The sequence below is a fragment of the Phoca vitulina genome, unplaced genomic scaffold (genome assembly GCF_004348235.1).
Source record: "Phoca vitulina isolate PV1807 unplaced genomic scaffold, GSC_HSeal_1.0 scaffold27, whole genome shotgun sequence".
Taxonomy (NCBI): Eukaryota; Metazoa; Chordata; class Mammalia; order Carnivora; family Phocidae; genus Phoca; species Phoca vitulina.
In genome coordinates this window covers 25,079,550-25,098,019 of record NW_022589730.1, presented here as the reverse complement: position 1 = coordinate 25,098,019, position 18,470 = coordinate 25,079,550, and the positions used below count along the sequence as shown (strand labels likewise).

General features: G+C 51.3%; 1 protein-coding gene across 11 annotated transcripts in view; it reads left to right on the top strand.

The window, feature by feature from the left end:
* The window catches only part of CTIF (cap binding complex dependent translation initiation factor), a 281,307-nt gene that overhangs the window by 100,882 nt on the left and 161,955 nt on the right, over positions 1 to 18,470 (top strand). For all 11 annotated transcript variants that reach the window (XM_032422779.1, XM_032422782.1, XM_032422781.1 and 8 more), the window contains 3 exons: positions 7,327 to 7,400; positions 8,678 to 8,782; positions 14,456 to 14,531. In XM_032422779.1, coding sequence (XP_032278670.1) covers positions 7,327 to 7,400; positions 8,678 to 8,782; positions 14,456 to 14,531 — 255 coding nt within the window. The remainder of the gene's footprint in view (positions 1 to 7,326; positions 7,401 to 8,677; positions 8,783 to 14,455; positions 14,532 to 18,470) is intronic.

Here is an 18,470-nt window from a genome sequence, read left to right as displayed (position 1 = left end):
AGGGTGGTTGCTCCTGATGAGGCTTCTCAGAACCTCGGCCTTGCAGCAACCTGGGAGGCAGGGGCCAGCCGACCCCCGGGTGGGGCAGGGATGGGGCTCAGAGAAAAACTGCAGCCACAGGAATGGCAAACTGGAGGATGTTCTTGAGGAAGCCAGTGCAGTTTTGTGGGGGGCTCTCAATGCCCGGACACCTGAATCCTTGCTAAAAAGTATTTAATGATTAATGCTGGGTCGCACGGCTAGGATGAGGGGTGAGTGGGCAGAGGGATGCAACAAAAAAAGTGAAGCCATCCCCAATTGAGGGGATGCAGAATCACTGGGGAAGAGGGTTAGAAGACTGTTTCCCAAAGTAGGTTCTGTGGAACCCTGGTCCTGCCCCCCCCCCCCTCCGCCCCGCCAAAAAATGCTCTGTGGAATAAAGAGGAAGGATGGGGTGGGTTTTTGGCCAAAGGAGTTTGGGGAATACTGCATACTGTACTGCCACCTCCTTGAAGAGTCAATATCCATCCAAGGCCAATAAAGGCACTGAGAAGTTTTGCAATAAAGTAGTTTATTTAACAATCTTTTACCCAGTGTATCCCAAACATTTGATGAAGGAACCTTTTTTTTGTGTGTCCCCCACAAAACCCTTCTAACATCCAGTGTTTCTAAAAGTGTGTTTCGTGGACCACCCCAGCTGCACTAAATTTAACCTAGCAATGCTCCTCTCTCCACATGATTCTGATGCATATTGACATCTGAGAGCCAGTGGATTAGTGTTTCTAGAACACCACTGGGAAGCTCTGCAGCAGAAGAGTTAGGAAGCGCTGGACGTGCTGTGGGTTCCTGGGGCACAAGCTTCGAGGACACGGCAGAGGGGCAGAGAGGAGGGGTCCTGAGCTGGTTCCTGTCAGAAACAAAGACTGGGGACAGGGAGGACATTTGTTTCTCTGAGTCCAGGAAGAGCACAGTGGTCCAAAGAGGAATATAATCCCATATCTTGGGCAGCACAGTGTGGCCTCAGAGCCCTTGACGCTAACACCACACATTACTTATGTGCCAGGAAAGCCGACGCTTGAGAGCGCAGGGGGTGCCTGGGAACAAGCCAAGTCCTGGTCACCCTCTGCTCTGTCCTCTGCTTGTCCTTGCTTCTCACGTGGCTCCTCAGTGTGAGTACGGGGTGGTTTGGAGAGTGAGGTGGGTGTGGCTCCAGGTGTGAGGTTCCAGAAATCAGATTGCCGTCTGCCTGTGTGTGGGTCTGTCTGTCTGCAAGATCCTGCCTCTTTGTAACTTACAACCTACTTGGGCTCATGGATGAACCTCTCTGCAATCATAAGAGGGTTTGTGGAACAGGTGGTGTGTATATTGGGGGTTGCAAGGTTTGAGGATTGGTGTCCAGAACTCAAGAAAGGGGGAATATCCAGACACTTCAAGGACTTAGACAGGATCTGAAGCCCCATGGCAGGGTGGCCTCACGGTCAGCTTGGATGCTGCCAGCACAGGGCTGGGGCGCTGGGGATGGGCGTGTGAAGCTCTGGGTTCCTGGTGGTCCACTTTCACTGTGGCACTCAGTCACTCTGCCGAGTGAGGCCTGGTCCCTCTGGGCAGTGCCCAAGCCACCACCTCTGCATTGACAAGGGACAGCAAAAGAAGGCTCAGCAGGTGAGGTTCTTCCCTCTCTGGGCTGAGATTGATGGAGATTGATTTTGCTTCCAAGTGCCAGGCAGTGTCTCCAGCCCCTGTTGAGAAACGGTTGCATGCAGTGATTATATGCCTGTCACATTGCATTACAACAAGCTCTGAGGAAACATCCAGATTCTTGTTATATGCTGCAGTTGTTGTGTCAAGTAGAGCGACAATAAATAGGTCAGCCCCTGTGACCCAGACTTTCATTGTGGGCTTCTCCAGACTTGCCCTCTCACCTGTTAATGGGGCTACCTTCTGTCCCATTCAGCAAAGACCGGCCGAACCTCTGGCCCACAGCCCTCGGCACCTCCAGCTCAGCAGCCTGAGGGCCTTCCTTCTTGCCCAGGGCCATCGCCTCCTCCGGGGCTGCTGAGTGGCACAGGTCCGGGGTCCCGTCCACGTTATTCTTTTCCTGGCTGTGACCTTCCCATCCCTTCATCATAGTCATTCTCTCTGCTGCCCACGTGCCTCGCTCTTCAGTGGCCTTGAATCCTAGGCTGGTAAATCGATCTTGACTTCCCAATCTGTGAATCAATCGTTCAGACTCAAAGCAGCAGGGTGGAGTCCATTTAATTGGCTGGCAGGCATTGGAGGCAAACCTACTGTGTGCCCAGCTTGGCCACTGGGGAGGCCCAAGAAGAGAAGGTAGCCGTAGTCAACGGGCTTACAAGTCTGGCTCCAGGTGTGAGGCTGGGCTCATGGATGGACCTTGAGGACATTATGCTAAGTGAAGTCAGCTAGTCACAAAAAGACAAATCCTGTATGATTCCACTCGGGTGAGGTATCAGAGTGGTGCAAATCATGGAGACAGAAAATAGGAAGGTGGGGGCTGGGGAAGGGGGAGGGGAAATGGGGAGCTAGCATCCAGTGGGATTGGAGGTCCAGTTTTACAGGGTGAGTGCTGGAGAAGGATGATGATGAGGGCTGCACAACCATGTGAACGTACTTAATGCCACTGAACCGTATACTTAGAAATGGTTAGGATGGTAAATTTTATGTTGTGTGCACTTTACCGCAAGAAAACAATTTGGGAAAAAAAACTTACCTGGAAGATTTAGCTTTTTTTTTATTTATTTGAGAGAGAGAGAGCAAGTCGGGGGAAGGGCAGAGGGAGAGGGAGAGAGAGAATCTCCAGCAGACTCCCCGGTGAGCATGGAGCCTGACACGGGGCTCCCTGACATCATGACCTGAGCCGAATCACAAGTCGGATGCTTGGCCAACTGAGCCACCCAGTCACCCCAATATTTAACATTCTTATAAGGGAACCATGACAAGCAATGGTCCCCTTAGGCTGAATTTGTAAGTGCCAGAGTCAGTTGGGTATTTAAAGCATAGGGGATCAGGGAAAGAGACTTCGTGTGCTACTCTGAAGGACGGTGAACTTCACTCTGGGTGAGGTCTCAGACATGTACTTCGGAAGCAGAATTTATTTGTTTCTTTGATTTTGTTGTTGTTTTTTGACCTTTGCATCTGAAATGCTCTACTACCCATGGGGGCTGGCTAGGTCAATAGTGCGTGTGACTCTTGATCTCAGGGTTGTGCGTTCAAGCCCCATGTTGGGCATGCAGCCTACTTAAAAAATTGTGAAATGCTCATGGATTATTACATTTGAGGCCTAGACCAGCTAACATCTCAGGAGGCCTGGGGGCTGTCTCCTTGTGGGGGTTGATTGTGAGTCTCTCTAGCCATGTGCAATTTCAAAATTGCATTTGAAGCAAGCCAGGCACCAGGAGTTGGGATGGGGAGGATGATGAAGCAACTCAAGAAGGGAGGGAGAGGGGGTGATCTGGAACATTAGCAGTCAGCTAATTCAAGGACTGTAAATCATGCCATGATTGATTAGTGATGTCTGCCACTGGTGGGAGAGGGCTTGGCATCAGTGTGCGTGCCAGAAGAAACCCATCTGTAGCACACAGCATTGCACTCTCAGAGACCGCTTTACTTAAATGCAAAGAATCTCAAGTCCAGACTTCACTGAGGTCACAAGGCAAGGTCACTGTGGCAAGAGGAAAACACAAGCTTGAGGAAGGCAGTGGAAGTTCATTGAAGTGGAAGTCAGTTCGGCAGACACTTCTTAGGCAGTGAGCAAAGAGCCGTGGGGGACCAGGGAGGTGCCTGCCAGCCAGGGTCTCTGATCTAGGGCAGGGGAGGGATCGCTGGATGGAGTGATGGAGTGAGAACTGCCACAGGTGGGCTCTGCTGCCACACGTCACCTGCTTGGGTGGTAAGTTCAGGACAGAGCAAGGTGACTGTAGTTTGGGAGGTGAGATGAGCTTCCTGCAGGAGCCAAGCTTTGAAGGAGAGGGGCAGGCGAGGAGCAGGATGGGTTGGTAAGACCCTGTCAGTAATGAAAGGGATTGCGGGAACGTGGGACGGGACAGGTGTGGGTAGGAAGCACCCAGTGCACAGAGCCGCCGTCTGGCACCATATGGAGAGGCCTACGGCCCTAAGTAAACGTGGTTGATTCACAGGAGGATTGTGGCACAGTGGGAGGAGAAGGAGCTCTCGGCACGGGGGGAGGAGAAAGTTTTCACTTAGAACCTAGGGCTTCTGGCTGGTGGTGCCACTGGGAGGGGCCAGTCCCCATTTTATTGATAAGGTCTGAGGTCACACACCACTCCCCTTTGTTCCCTCAGCCCCCCCATTGACGGCCCTCCCTTTTCCCTACACCCCCTCATTGTCTCCTGCCGGTGTCTGTGAGGGGCCGAGCGCTTGGGCCCCTCTGCTGGGAGGCTGCGCTACTCAACCTTTCCACCGGCCAGTGTGTTCCCTTTCCTTCAGATTGATTAAAGGCTGAAATGCACCTGCAAACTCCTCACTCTCCCTGGAAACTAGGTTGGTTTCCACGTGAGGGGCTGGTGAGTCGGGCATGCTGAGTATGATGCAGTAAGGGAGGAGAGTGTGCTCACCAGCTCTGACCAATGTGAAGAAAATGAAGAGAATCAAAAACAAAACCAAACCCCCACATCGTGGGCCTTCTCTGTCAAGGTGCTGGTATCTCCGTTTGCTGGGAGAAGCACAGGGCTGGGGTCACTGAGCCTGCTTCAGGTTCATTTCTTGTGCACTGGGGCTTTGTTCAGCAGGCTCTGGGGTGATGTTGGCTGTGGTCTGCAGAGGAGTGGCCACCAAGGAAGATAGCAGATGGGGCTTTTCAGGGGCCGGCTCCTGGGAAGGTGGATGTTGGGAGTCAGAGACCAGCCCAAGCTGGCCTGGGTCTGGGCTTGTCTGCCCAGGCTGCTTTGTTTGTAGGATTTGGGAGACCCTAGCCCTCAGGTGTTTGGTGTGACTATGAGGACAGGAGAAGGTCATGGGGTTGGGGCAGGGGCAAATGCTGACTGCGGGAGAAAGGGACACAACTAACCACCCTCACAAAGGGAGTTTGTAGAGAGATGGATGGTTGATCACCATATTATTTTGCTAGAGCTGCTTGATTTCACACTTCTGACCCCCAAACTGGGTCAACCTAGTGAAAGGTATTGTCATCCCACAGTTTTGGAGTCCAGAAACCTGAAATCAGGGTGTTGGAAGAGCCATGTATCTCTGTGAAGGCACCAAGGAAGGATCTGGTCCAGGTCTCTCTCCCAGCTCCCAGTAGTTCCTTGGCTTGTGGCAGCATGCCTCCGATTTCCCCATGGCATCCTCCCTCTGTGCGTGTCTGTCTCTGTGTCCAAATTTCCTCTTTTTATGAGACCAGTCATATTGCATTAGGGCCCACACGTATGACCTCATCTTAACTAATTCCATCTGCAACCACCCTATTCCCAAATAGAGTCTCATTCTGAGTACTAGGGGTTAGAACTTCAACATATGCATTGGAGGGGGCCACCATGCAAACCCAACAATCACTGAGGAATACTTGTGGGGCTCCTAGGAAGTCCTGGCCAGGACAGAGTGGAGACAGTTGGAGACCACCAACTCACCCAGGGCTTGGGGCTCCTGGACACTCCCCAGGCTGCTGTGCTCCATAGAGGCCCTAAAGTTACCTAGAACATCCTGTTGTGTCCTGCCCTTTCCACACTCTGTCCCCTTTGCCAGGATGACCCTGTCCCTGCTTTTCCCTCTGCTTGCCTGACCCTCCTGAATACTTGCAACCTCTGCTCAGGGAAAGTCCCCAGGAAAGTTGTCTGTGCTACTATGGCCCCTTGAATCAGTGTACATATCACACTGTCTTGTAATTATTTATTACATAGGTGTCATCATACACCATTCTTTGCAGGTAGGGCCTGTGACTTTTCTACTTCTGCATCTTCAGTGTCTGGCCAGGCCTAGGCCTATGGATAGGTCTCAAAAGAAGATTGTCCAGTGTAGGAGCTAAAGGACCTGATACATGGCAGGTTTGGGGAGAGATCAGTCATAAAGACAGGGAATACTACCAGGAATCTAACCAGGAGGTCCTAACACACATGGAAAATAGTGCACATATCACGTGCATACAGTTCAGTGGGTTTTCACAAGCTGAACACATTTTTGTAACCAGCACCCAGATCAAGAAACAGAACATTACCAGCCCCCACCCCGTACCCCCTCTGGGGTCCCCTTCCAGGTACTATCTGAATTCTGTCTCCATAGGTTAGTTTGCCTGTTCTTGAACTTTATATAAATCGAATCATAGAATTGGCACTTTTTTGTGTCTGGGTTCTTTTGTTCTACTTTGTGTTTGGGGGAATTTACTTATGCTATTGTATGTTGTTTTAATTTGTTCATTCTCCCGGCTGGGTAAAATTCCAGTATGTGAATTATACCACAGTTTATGTGTCTGGTCAACTGCTGGTAAGCATTTAGGTGGTTTCCAGTGTGGATGTGTTATGCAGAGTCCTGCTCTGCACCTCTGTGCTTCATACTGTTAGTGAACATTTGTGCACGTTTCAGTTGTGTTTGTACCTGGGCGTGACTTCTGGGTCATAAGGCATGCACACGCCCAGGTGTACTGGAGGTGGAAGTGTTGTTTGTAAAGAGTGTGATGATGAAAGTGGCCTGTAGGGGTAACGAGGGATGGATGACATCAGGAGTGAAGGCACGTTGCTGGAGAACTTGGGGAGATCATCAGCCAAAGGGCAGAGAAGCCAAATTATAGAAACCGGATGGAATAAAGTGCTTTCTGTCTACGGGATGTATCATGTAGGAAATATTGGGGGACAAAGACTGGGGCGGGTTGACTTAGAGAAGTTAATCACTGGTGTAGCCTTGGTCAATGGGGGCTTCTCAGTGCTGCCTGATTTTGTGAAGTGGGGGCTTAACTCCAGAGGAAGCCAGCCCCTCCACACGGACCTGCCACCATGTCTGGCTTTGCAGAGCCTCTGTGCCTGGGAAGAAGCCACTGCTATCAGGCTGCAGCTCAATAGCGTGGCAGCTTTGAGGACAGAGCCATGGGCTGGGGGCAGCAGAGACCCAGGCTATTTCTGTACTGACCGCACAGGTATCAGATACCATCGAAGGGGGGGCCTGTGCCTGGGGGGATGCCAGGGGTCCTTGTGACTCTTACTGGGGGCACCAGCCAGGGTGCTCACTCCAGTGGCTCTCTCCAGCCCACAGGCTGCCCAGAATGACCACCCAAGGGGGGAGACCTCTGCAGCCCTCTCTGGGAATGGGCCTTTGCCCACTTCTTCTCGGTGTCCTGACCTAGCAAATAATGCCACCCTTCTCATCCCCTGTTTCTTCCAGAATGGCAGCAAAGACAACTCTCTGGACATGCTGGGCACGGATATCTGGGCTGCCAACACCTTTGATTCCTTCAGGTAAGCTCCTCTTCCTCTTGTCTGTGCCATATGCCTCTGGCTGGGATGCCAGCTTCTTGTCCTTATAGAAGCCCCGTGGGGTCTTTAGAGGTTGAGTAAATGGTGAGTGTTCACTGATCAGGAAGTGGAGAGAAACAAAGAGAGGGTGAAGTAGAAAGGATGAGACTGCTGAGGAAGGAGGTCAGAGAGAGAGAGAGAGAAGGAGATGGAAGGAAGGAAAATGAGGGGAGAGCATCCAAAGGAAAGAGAGAAAGAGAAGGAAGAGGAGGCTGAGAGAGGGTTAAGGGGAAAGAGAAGACATTCTAACAGTCCAACTACAGGGAAGAGGGAGAGAAGGCAGAGGAGTGGACTGGTGGTTGGAAGAGCAAAGGACAATGGCACGTGGCAGACACTGGGCAACCTATGTTAGAGCCAGGGACAGATGGCTGTGACCGCAGATCCCCCCCCCCCCCCCCCCGCCGCTCCCGGGGTCATAGGCATTGGGGGCGATGGCTGCAGGGAGGTCTGGAGGAAAGAAGGGTTGTCAGTGGTTCAGATTCTAGAAGGTTCCTGATGGGCCAGGTTGGAAGAACAGGTACTGGCCGGGGTTTCCTCAGTATGTGGGGATGGTGCCCCTGAAAGGTTTGCTAATGGGTACCTACCATATGTTCACTCCCCTGGGGAGTGATAGCTTCGGACTATGGATGGCAGCGGCCCTTTAGCTCTACTCTGCCCCTGGCTTGGAGCTGGCCGACACTGGGCATGCTCCAGGCACACCCCTGGCTCAGACTCAGAACAGGAGCACCATGGTCTCCTGGGACTGGGGCTGGTGGCAGCCGGCGTCCTGCCGTGCGGACTTGCCTTATCTACCTCAGAGCTGCCTTGCCGCCATTTTGAGCTGCTATCAGAAGCTTCAGGTTTTTGGCCTCCTTTTTCTCCAGCCTTCCTCAAATGTAGGTGTGAAAGCAAACTCTGAAGTGTTTTAGGGGACCGCTGTAGGGTAAGCATCAGACCGACACTTGTGTTTTATAGGCCCGCATTATTGCCCAGCGGCGCGGAGGGGAGGTGGGGCCTTCGCACGCAGCTTCCTGCCCCTTTGTCTGTGAGCACAGAGCTGACACCACAGCCTCCATTCCGAGGGACGGGGCTCTGTCCACCCTGCCCTTGGCTGGTGGGGGCCCTCCCCGTCCGGCCCACCTCTTTGTGAGGACGCTCCCTGTGTCCACTTGTCTGGTCCCCATCAGTAACTGGGCTGGTCGCCCCCTTACCTCACTTCCTCCCCTTTTCTCGGCCTCTAGTGGTGCCACCTGGGACCTGCAGCCTGAAAAGCTGGACTTCACCCAGTTCCACCGGAAGCTGAGACACACGCCCAAGCAGCCCCTGCCACATATCGACCGGGAAGGGTAAGGAGTGACCAGGGGCTCTTACATGGGGGTGGGTGGGGTTGCAGCCGTCCTGGGGTCGAGAGGGGCCTTTCTCTGGGCAGGCAGGCATCTCTGCTGAACTGGGGACACATAGGTGGCTGATGTCCAGAGAGGCTCTCCACCTAGAACTGCAGGCTCACTGGCCTCTCTCCAGAATCCCTCCACGCTTCCCTGCTCAGCCCCCTCCATCCGCAGCCCCTGCTCCTCTTCATGACCACCACGGCTCTGCTTGTCAGCCATCGAGTGCAGTGGGTCTCACATTTGATCAGGACCCCTGGGAGACTTGTCAAAACAGCCAGAACATCCTGAACTCCCATTCAGAAGTTCTGGGTTGGGGCCTGAGAATGTACATTCCTAACAAGTTCCCAAGGGATGCTGGTGCTGCTGGTCCAGGGACCCCATTTTGAGAACCACTGGTGTAGTGTTTGATTTTAACACCGGGTTGTCTCATCCTCTGCTTTCTTCGTGTATCAGTGTTGCCTTCTTCTCTTAATGATGTGTCCGGGCCTGGGCTGACCTCAGGACAGCAATGTGACTGACACAGGGGAATGAGACAGATGGGGGTTTTTTCCCTTTCTTTTTAAAATGATTGTTATTAACTTAGAATTCACATAACAATGCATTAACCATTTTGAAGTGTTCAATTTAGTTTCGTTGTGTATTTTCATAATATGGGGTAGCTACCACCTCCCTGTAGTTCCAAAACATTTTCAACGCCCCAGAATAGAATCAGATCCACTAAGCAGTTACACCCCAGCCCCTTCTTATACCTGGCAACCACCCGTGTGCTTTCTGTTTCTGTGAATTTACCTCTTCCAGATATTTATAGAAATGGGATCATATGTGGTCTTTGGGCTCTGGCTTCTTTCACTCAGCATATTTTTGAGGTTCATCCACATTGTAGCATCTATCAGCACTTCATCCCTTTTTGTGGCTGCATAATATTCCATCACATGGCTCTATCCCTGTTTGTTTATCCATTCATCTGCTAATGGGCGTTTGGGTTCTTTCCATGCTCTGGCTATTGTGAATGATTCTGCGATGAACATTCGTGTACAAGTATTTGTTTCAGTCCCTGTTTTCCATTCTTTGGGGTATGAGCCTGGGGATGAAATTGCTGAGTCACGCAGTCTAATTCTGACACCAGTTCTGAAGTGTGTGTGGTTTTTTCCCCAACACCACCAAGCAGTTTTCTGGTATCAGCTGAGTATCCTGCGATCTGGCTCAATTCTGACACCATCTACCTGGAAAAAAGTGTCAGACTCCACAGGTTGAGAATTCAGTCCTACGCGTTGTCCCCTCCCCGCATTGCAGATGCCAGTCAAAAGGCCAGGCTGTCATCTGTGCTTCAGATCTCTGGCTCTAGATTGGGGGTTCCAGCAACCCCCTCCCTGGCTTCTATTGATTTGCTGGGGGGGGTGGTGCACGGGAGTTGGGAAAACACTGTACTCACTAAATACTGGTTTATATAAAAGGATGTAACTCAGAAACAGCCAGATGGAAGAGAGGCATAGGACGAGGGATGGGGAAAGGTGCCGAGCTTCATGCCCTGTCCAGAGTGCCACTCTCCCGGAATCTCCCCGTGCTCTCCACCCCGGCGCTCTCTAAAGCCTCTCCTTTTGGGCTTTTGTGGAGGCTTCATTACACAGGTGTGATTGATCGAATCATTGGCCATTGGCGATTGATTCCAACTTCAGCCCCTCTCCCCTCCCTGGAGGTCAGAGTCAGGACTGAAAGTTCTAACCCTCCCTTCATATAGTTGGGTCCCCTGTCAAGTAGCCCCCTCCCTTAGGTTCCCTAGGTGTTTTTGCAAAAGTTGCCTCATTAACATAACAAAAGACACCTTGATCTCTGTCTTGGCTTAAGAAATTCCAAGGATTTTAGTTCTGTACCAGGACTGGGGACACAGACCAAATATATCTTATATAAATCACAATACCACACATGGTAATTCCATGTTTTAAGTTTTTGAGGAAATGGCCAAACGATTTTCCACGAAGGCTGAATATTTTGCATTCCCACCAGCAATGTTCAGGGTTGCTGATTTTTCCACATCTTAGCCAACACTGGTTGTTCTCCTTTTTTTTTTTTTTTTTATTATGCGATGGCTTTTACTTTTCCTTCCAATCCCTTCCTGTCCACTCCCGCCTCCCGTCACTGCAGATCTAAACATAACTGGTATTATTGGTTATATTAAACATAACTGCCTCTCACCTGCTCCCTACCCCACCCAGTGGGCACCCCCTCTCTGGCCACCCTGGTCTCACCGGTGTCATGAACAACAATCTAGGGAGGGAGATGCTCTTGTCCCTATTTCAGAGATGAGAGAAATGCAGCTCAGAGAGGCAGACTAACTTGCCCAAGTGGAAGAGCCATGATTTAAGGCCTTCTGACGCCACCCAGTGCCCAGGTCACCATAACAGAGTATCTGTGAATCAGCTTAACCCCCTTAAAATTTCATGCAAAATCACGTGCTTGTATAAATTTTTCTGGGGAGAGACCCATCACTTGCCTCATACTCTCCCAGGAGACCCCAGCCTCTCACCACGGCTCCTTTTTCCATCATCCTGCCTGTGTGGGTTCCATCAGAGCTCCCAAGAGCATTTTTTGCTTGGGTAGAGAGGGGAGATGGCCTTCAGCATGGAGGCACCCTATTAGAATGGGATAGAGCAGAGGCGAGACCAGGCCTCCCCAGGTTCCTGGGGGATCGTGGGTGTAGCATCCAGTGGCCACCTTGTGGGTGAGGCAGGAACTGTGTCACCCTTAGAGTCCAGCCATACTGGGGGCGGACTCCACGTGCCCAGCCACTGCAGCATCCCTCGGAAGCAGGGTACCAAGGTTGGTTGCCAAGGCTTCCCGCAGCCCATGTTTCCATGGAGGGACAGAAATCAGAGAAGGCTGTTGCCTTGGAAACCCTGTTGGCAGCAGTGACTCAGCTGGGTGGTAGCAACCTTCTGCCCTCCGAACCTGCAGTCCCTCCAGGGAGTTCCGAACCCCAGGCAGGACGGTCTAGGGGGACAGCAGCTCTCCCTGCACGCAGTCCCCTGCCGCCCCCAGGGGCTGCTGAGGCGCCTGTGCTGAGCTAAGCTGGTGTGTAGTGTGTGCTTGGAGCTCGGGGCAGCTGGGAGTCCAGAGGTGGGGGGTAGTGTACGTGATCTGGGGGTGAGGGTGTCAGCCATTCCAGTCAGCCAGCGGTCCCCAGCTTCCACACCTCCCGCTGCCATGGTGCGCATGAAATGCAGATGCAAGCCATTGGTACCTTCACCAGCCAGCCTGTAGTTAAAAGGTAGCTGGATGTTTCCAGACCTTTCTCCGCCTCCTTACCTACATGCAGCCCAGGGCATCAGGAGGCTGGGGTGGGGGCAGCGGGAGCAAGAACTCTCCTCTTTTCCCTCATGCCCTTCACACCCTCCTTACACCCCTCCCACCCCAGCTCCACCTCCCAGAACCTGAGCTGTCCTTCCAGCCCCGGCCCTCTAGCACCATCTTGCCCCTTTACCCACCCCCACCCCCGCCCCACTCCCCTGGCAGGAAGGCTGACATCCCAGCTGGCAACATACTTGGGCTTAGCTCCAGGCCATTGCCTTGCTGCCCTCTGCCCAGGACATTCTCCCGAGTTCTCTGCTTGGCCAGCTCATGACCCACCTCCCTCCCTCTGCCCCAGACCATTCTGGATGCCTCTGGACGGTCTGGGCAGCATTCCTGTCGGTTCCTGGGCTGCCCTCGGTTGCCCTGAGAGGCCCAGTCTATGCATTGTTTACACTGGGGCCCAGCCTGAGCTGGAGCCCACACAGAAACACTTGTTGAACGGGGGCATAGCTCACGTCCTCTGCCCTCTTCCATCCAAGCCTTGCTGGGATATGCAGCCACCCCGGCTCCGCCTTCTGCAAGGCTTCCCTGACGCTTATCACATGCTGCCCCCTACTGGTGGTCAGGCTCACTGCCCTGTCAGATGAGTTTAGGATTTGTTTCCCAAGAGCTGTTGAGTTGTGGAGGGCAGGAACTACACCAGATTTATTTTCCATGACTCCAAGGGAGGTTAACAAGGCCAAAAACACAAGAGATGCTCGGCAAATATTGAACAAATAAATGCTCTGAAATTTGAGAGTTGCATTAATTCTGCAGCTGGAAAATGCCGCAGCCATCACACCAGGCAGCCCTCACCATGCCTGGGTCCCTAATAATAACAATGAGAGCAGTGGTCACTAATCCGTCCTGGGCACCGTTCCCAGTGCTCACCTCGTATTATTTAAAACTCACCAAACCTAGGGAGGCAGGAGCATTATTCACGTCGACAAATTGCGGGAGCCCGGAGGTGCAGAGAAATGAGTAACTTTCGTGGGCTGAGGTCGGCTCCAGGGTCTAGGCTCTTAATCAGTCTCCGTGCTGGTGCTCTCTTCCCCGGCAGCAGCCACAGCAAAACAGGGGTGCCCGGGTGGCTCAGTCGTTAAGTGTCTGCCTTCGGTTCAGGTCATGATCCAGGGTCCTGGGATCGAGCCCCGCATCGGGCTCCCTGCTCAGTGGGAAGCCTGCTTCTCCCTCTCCCACTCCCCCTGCTTGTGTTCCCTCTCTCGCTGTGTCTCTCTGTCAAATAAATAAAATCTTTTTTAAAAAACAGTAGCAAAACAGTAATAGTAGGAGTACTAGTAAGATAGTTGTAAACAGTATTAGTACTAGGAGTGTTAGCCCTAGTGGCACCATATTATTTATCTTATTATAACTTGATGTGATTATTACCCGTATTTACCATAATAATATGTTTACCGTTAAATAGGGTATGTAAATATGGTTGTATATATGGGGGTGTGTGCGTGTGCGAGCGCGCTTGTGCGCGCCGGGCATGATTGTAAGCACTTAGATACATTAACTGGTTTAATCCTCCTACCACCTTAGTTAGACACTACTAATGATCCCCATTTTACAAATGGGGAAACTGAGGTCCGGAGAGGTTATGTGACTTGCATAGGGTCCCCCAGTTAGTAAGGGATGCAGCTGGAGTTCCAGCCTGGCAGTCGGGTCCGAGTCTGCACCTTCAATACACAGAAGACATGGGTGTTTGATAGCGAATCGAGGCCAGTGTCTGTGCCCTGATGGTAGGCCTGCCCACGGAGGGCATGAAGACAAAGCATCAGCATCTGAGTGGGCTCGCTGGACGGGCTGAGAGGCAGGCCAAGGAAGGAGCAATCCCTGTTGCTGGCCTGTGTGACCTCAAGAAAGTTGTTTGGTCTTTCTGTTCATTCATTGTCCCTTTGGTATAATGGGGGAGATGATGGGCTTTTGCTGGAACTGTGATAGGTTTTGGGGTATTCATCGGCAGGGAGCTTAGCGTCTTTGCCTGGAAGGATCCAGGGGAGCTCTGGTACCTCTGTTACCCTCCCTGGGGGTTGGATGTCACATTAGTGCTCCCTGCCCCGGGACTGGTCCCAGCACCCCCACCTGCACAAAGTCCTTCGTTCCCGAGGCAGGGCCTGTGTTGCCAGGCCTGAGGAAGGAAGGCATGCTTCTCCAGAGCTGTTTCCTCTGGGTGGGACAGACTGATCCTGCAGGCCTTGGGGAGGCAAGGCCAGGTGTCTGCTCTTCCTGCTTGCCGGGCCGGGATAGGATGCGTGAACATGCCGACTTTTCAGTGCCTTTCTGTCTTTTCTGGTCCAGGTGTGGAAAAGGGAAGCTAGAAGATGGGGATGGCATCAACCTGAATGACATCGAGAAGGTCCTCCCAGCCTGGCAGGTAGGTGCAGGAACAGTCTCCAACCCCCCCAGCCAGGTCCTGATCCTCAGCCTGGCCAGAGCCTACCTGCTCTTTTGGCCCCTTGCTCTAGCAGTGGTAGACGGGCAGGGGTGGGCGCCTGCCGAGGCCCAGGGTGTCCCATGGTGATGCGTGTGGCAGCACGCTCTTGGCTATGCTATAAGCATCGGTGGCAGGCCTGACATCCCCCAGAGATGAAATGAGGCCATGCTCTGGCAACTCGGCGCACTTGGAAATTTTTTGTCCCTTGACCTGAAATCTCTGCAGGTGAGGCGTCCTGCAGTGTGTTCCAGTGGGACTGGTGGGGCTGCTGGCATTTCCAGCGTGGTCAGGGCTATTTTTAGGCTTTTGAAAAGTGGAGTTGTCCTGCCAGCCTCCAGGTGTCCGCTGTGCTTGCTGATTTTATCACCATTTGGGCTCCTTTCCCTGAATTGAGCCAGGCTCCGGGACAATAGGATCCACTCAGCAAAGAGAAAGCAGATCTGAGTCTTTAGACGCTTCTGGTGCAGAAATAGTAGGAATCTGCGTCCGGTACGGGGTTGGGACCTGCAACAAGGGAGTGCGAGCCAGTCTCCTAGGTGACTGAGCCTGCTCTGCCCCTGACCTGCCACCACACTCACCACGTCACCCTTTCCTTCTCTTCTGAATCTCATGCCACTCCACCTGCACCCATTCTCTTCCTGCTGCTTTTGTGCTTGTCCCATTTTGTGGGTTCAGTGTTCATGCCTTGGACCCATTAATGAGAGACAATCAAATGTACAGTCAAGGTCTCAGCAATCTGAAGAGGATGTGCCTTGAGCTGGTTTTTCTTTGTTTCTTCTACTTGGCATTTATTGAGTTTCTTGGATCTGTAAGTTTATGGTTTTCATCAAATTTGGAAAAATTTCAGCTACCACCTCCTCCCACCACTGGGATTCCAATGATATGTCTGCTGTGATTCTTCATATTTTCCCATGGCTCACCAAACTCTGCTTAATTTTTTTTTTAAGTCTTTCTTCTCTGTGTGCTTCATTTTGGATAGTTTCCATTGCTATGTCTTCAGGTTCACTAGTCTTTTCTTACAAAGCCTAACCTACCATTAATACTGTCCAGTATATTGTTCATTTTGGATGTTGTATTATTCGTGTCTAGAGGTTCACTTTGGATCTTTTTTCTCTCTCTTCCATTTCTCTCTTCTTCATGCCCATGCTTTCCCCAATCTTCTTGAGCATAAGAAATATATTTATAATAACTGTTTTAAGGTTCTTCTCTACTAATTCTGTCATCCATGTCATTTCAGTGTCTGTTTCTATTCATTGATTTTTCTCCTGGATATAGGTCATATTTTTCTCTGCGTGCCTGGTGATTTTAGATTAGATGCCAGGTATTAGGAATTTTACATTGTTGGGTGCTGGATTATTGTTGGTATTCATTTAAACATTTGGGGCATTGTTCTGGAGCACAGTTAAGTTACTTCCGAAGAGTTTGATCTTTTCAAGGCTTGCTTTTAAAGCCTTGTTAGGTGGAAGGCCTTTAGTCTGGGATATATCTTACTCTACTACTGAGTCAGTACCCTCTGAGATTGCTTCCGAATGGGAGTGTTTCTACCTCATCCACTGGAAACATAGACTATTTCTAGCCCTGTGTGATCTCAGGGGATTGTTCTGTCTATTCCTTTCGGGAAGCCTTCTACTGGCTCTGGAAGTTTCCCCAAGCTGCAGATTTCTTGATTTCTCTTCTCTGGTGCTCTGCCTTGCAAACTCTAGTTGCCTCAGACTCCCTGAATTTTGAACTCTTTCCCCATAACTCATTGAGACCACTTGGCTCTGTGTAGACTACTCCCCCTGTGTTGTAGACTGCAAATTCTCTTCCAGGTACCAGACTGGGGCACACGTAGGGCTCACCTCATTACAAAGGGAAATATGTGACCTTATGGTGGAGAAACCTGCCAGAGTCTAATCTGACCATATGATGGAGGTTAAGGTCATTAGCGACAGGACGGGTAGCCACCACGTGCTGTCTGGTGTGCAGCACAGAGAAACCCAACATCCTTTCTGAGGGGTTTCCTGCTAAGAAAGCACAGCTTGAGTCTGGTCACGAGGAAACAAATGTAAGGACCATTCCCTAAAATAGCTTGCATATGAAAGACAGGAAAAGACTGAGGAATCTTCCAGGTTGGAGGGGCCTAAAGAGGCAGACTGAATGCCACGTGTGTTCTTTGCTGAGATCCTGGACCAGAAGACTATCGGACAGTTGGAGAATGTGAATGGGGATCTGTGGGGCAAGGGGAGAGCAGTGTTGCCTGGGTGTTGGTGTCCTGACTTGAAGGGCTATATGATGGCTATAGAGACAAGTGTCCTTGTTTTTCAGAAATACACAGTAGAGGATTTGAGGGATATGGGGCTTCCTGTCTGCAGCCTGTCCTCAAATGTTTAGAGAAACAAAAAATAATGGGTATGTAGATACACAGATGGAATGAAGAGCAAATGGTGAGCTTTAACAGTCAGGGGATCTGAGTGAGGAGCATAGGAAAGTTCTTTGTATTGTCCTTACAACTTTCCTGTAAGTTTGAGAGAAAAAAGAACCAGTATCCTCAGCCATGGTGTGTAGGTCAATGGCATGGAGTATCAGTGCATGAAACATCCTCTGGGTTGGATCTGTATTAAATTATCACCGCGAATATAAAGCTAGCTTTGGTGCAAACAATAAAAGGATAAAGTACTCAGAAATTACTATTTTATTGTTCCATTCCTAAATGCCTACAGCATTCACTGTTGATAGAAAAAATTATTTGAGAGACACAGATCCAGGTGAGGATCCAGATTCCCCCTGCCCTAGGTGAGGTGTTGACCCTTCGGTGGCCTTTGAGCCAGAAGCCTGGGACATCCTGGCCAGGAAGCTGACAGGTCTGACCTCTTTCTCCTATTTGGCGCCTGTCTCCTAGCTCCCAGGGGAGCAGAGCCGAGTGGAGGGCCTTTCATTTCTGCTCAAAGGGCAGGAATAGCTGGGCCCCTGGCTAGGAGGGAGGCAGCAGAGCTCAGGGGTTAAGGGCTTGGTGTCTGGACCCCAGACATGGACTTTATGGAATCCTGGCCCTGCCACTGACTAAGCAAGGAATCAGGCTAATTATTTATTGTCACTCTGCCTCAGTTTCCTCCTGTGTAAAATGAAGGTAATGGCAATCTCTACTTCATAGGGGTGTTGGCAAAGATTGAGTACTGAGTTCATGTGAAGCATTGAGAATAATGCCTGGTGCGTAGCAGGTGCTCCCTCCCTCTGATGGTGGACTCCCATAGCCTGGTTAGGAGGTGGGAGAGGGAGCAGTTCCCTGTACCCCACCCTGTGCACTTTTCCTAAGTGACCTCCCAGGCAGTGCAGAAAGATTGCACTAGAAGTCAGGAGAATCAAGCTGTAGACTTCTGCCCCAGAAGTGCTGTGTGACCTCCCCTCCCTGGGCCTCAGTTTACTCATTAGTAAAATGACTCAGTTGGACTAAATCACAGGTTTGCAAACTGAAGCTCCTGGGTTTTTCAAAGGTGCTTTGGGGGTGCTACTAGGGGTGGGGAGTAGGGAGGCTGGAGAAGCAGGCTCAGGGACCCCTACTTGGGCTCACCCAGAACTGCTCCCCTGGTGTCTCTAAACCAGTCTACTGTGAATTATTTCATTTGAGGAAATGGTTCTACTACTAAACAAATGGTGAAAATCATCAGGCCAAGGCCCCCCTCAGGTTGCATATTCCATGTTTTCTCTCTTTCTTCCAGGGAGCAATAAGTCAGCAAGCACTCCTGGTTCTCCGGGGCCGCGTCTGACACTTAAGCAGTTAGGGGCTGCTGGTAGTGGAGGTCTCCACTTCTCGTCTCCATGTGCAGTGTGGGTCCACACAGTAGCAGGGCTTTGATACTCACACACACATGCCACTTTGAATCAGCTTTGCCCCCAGAA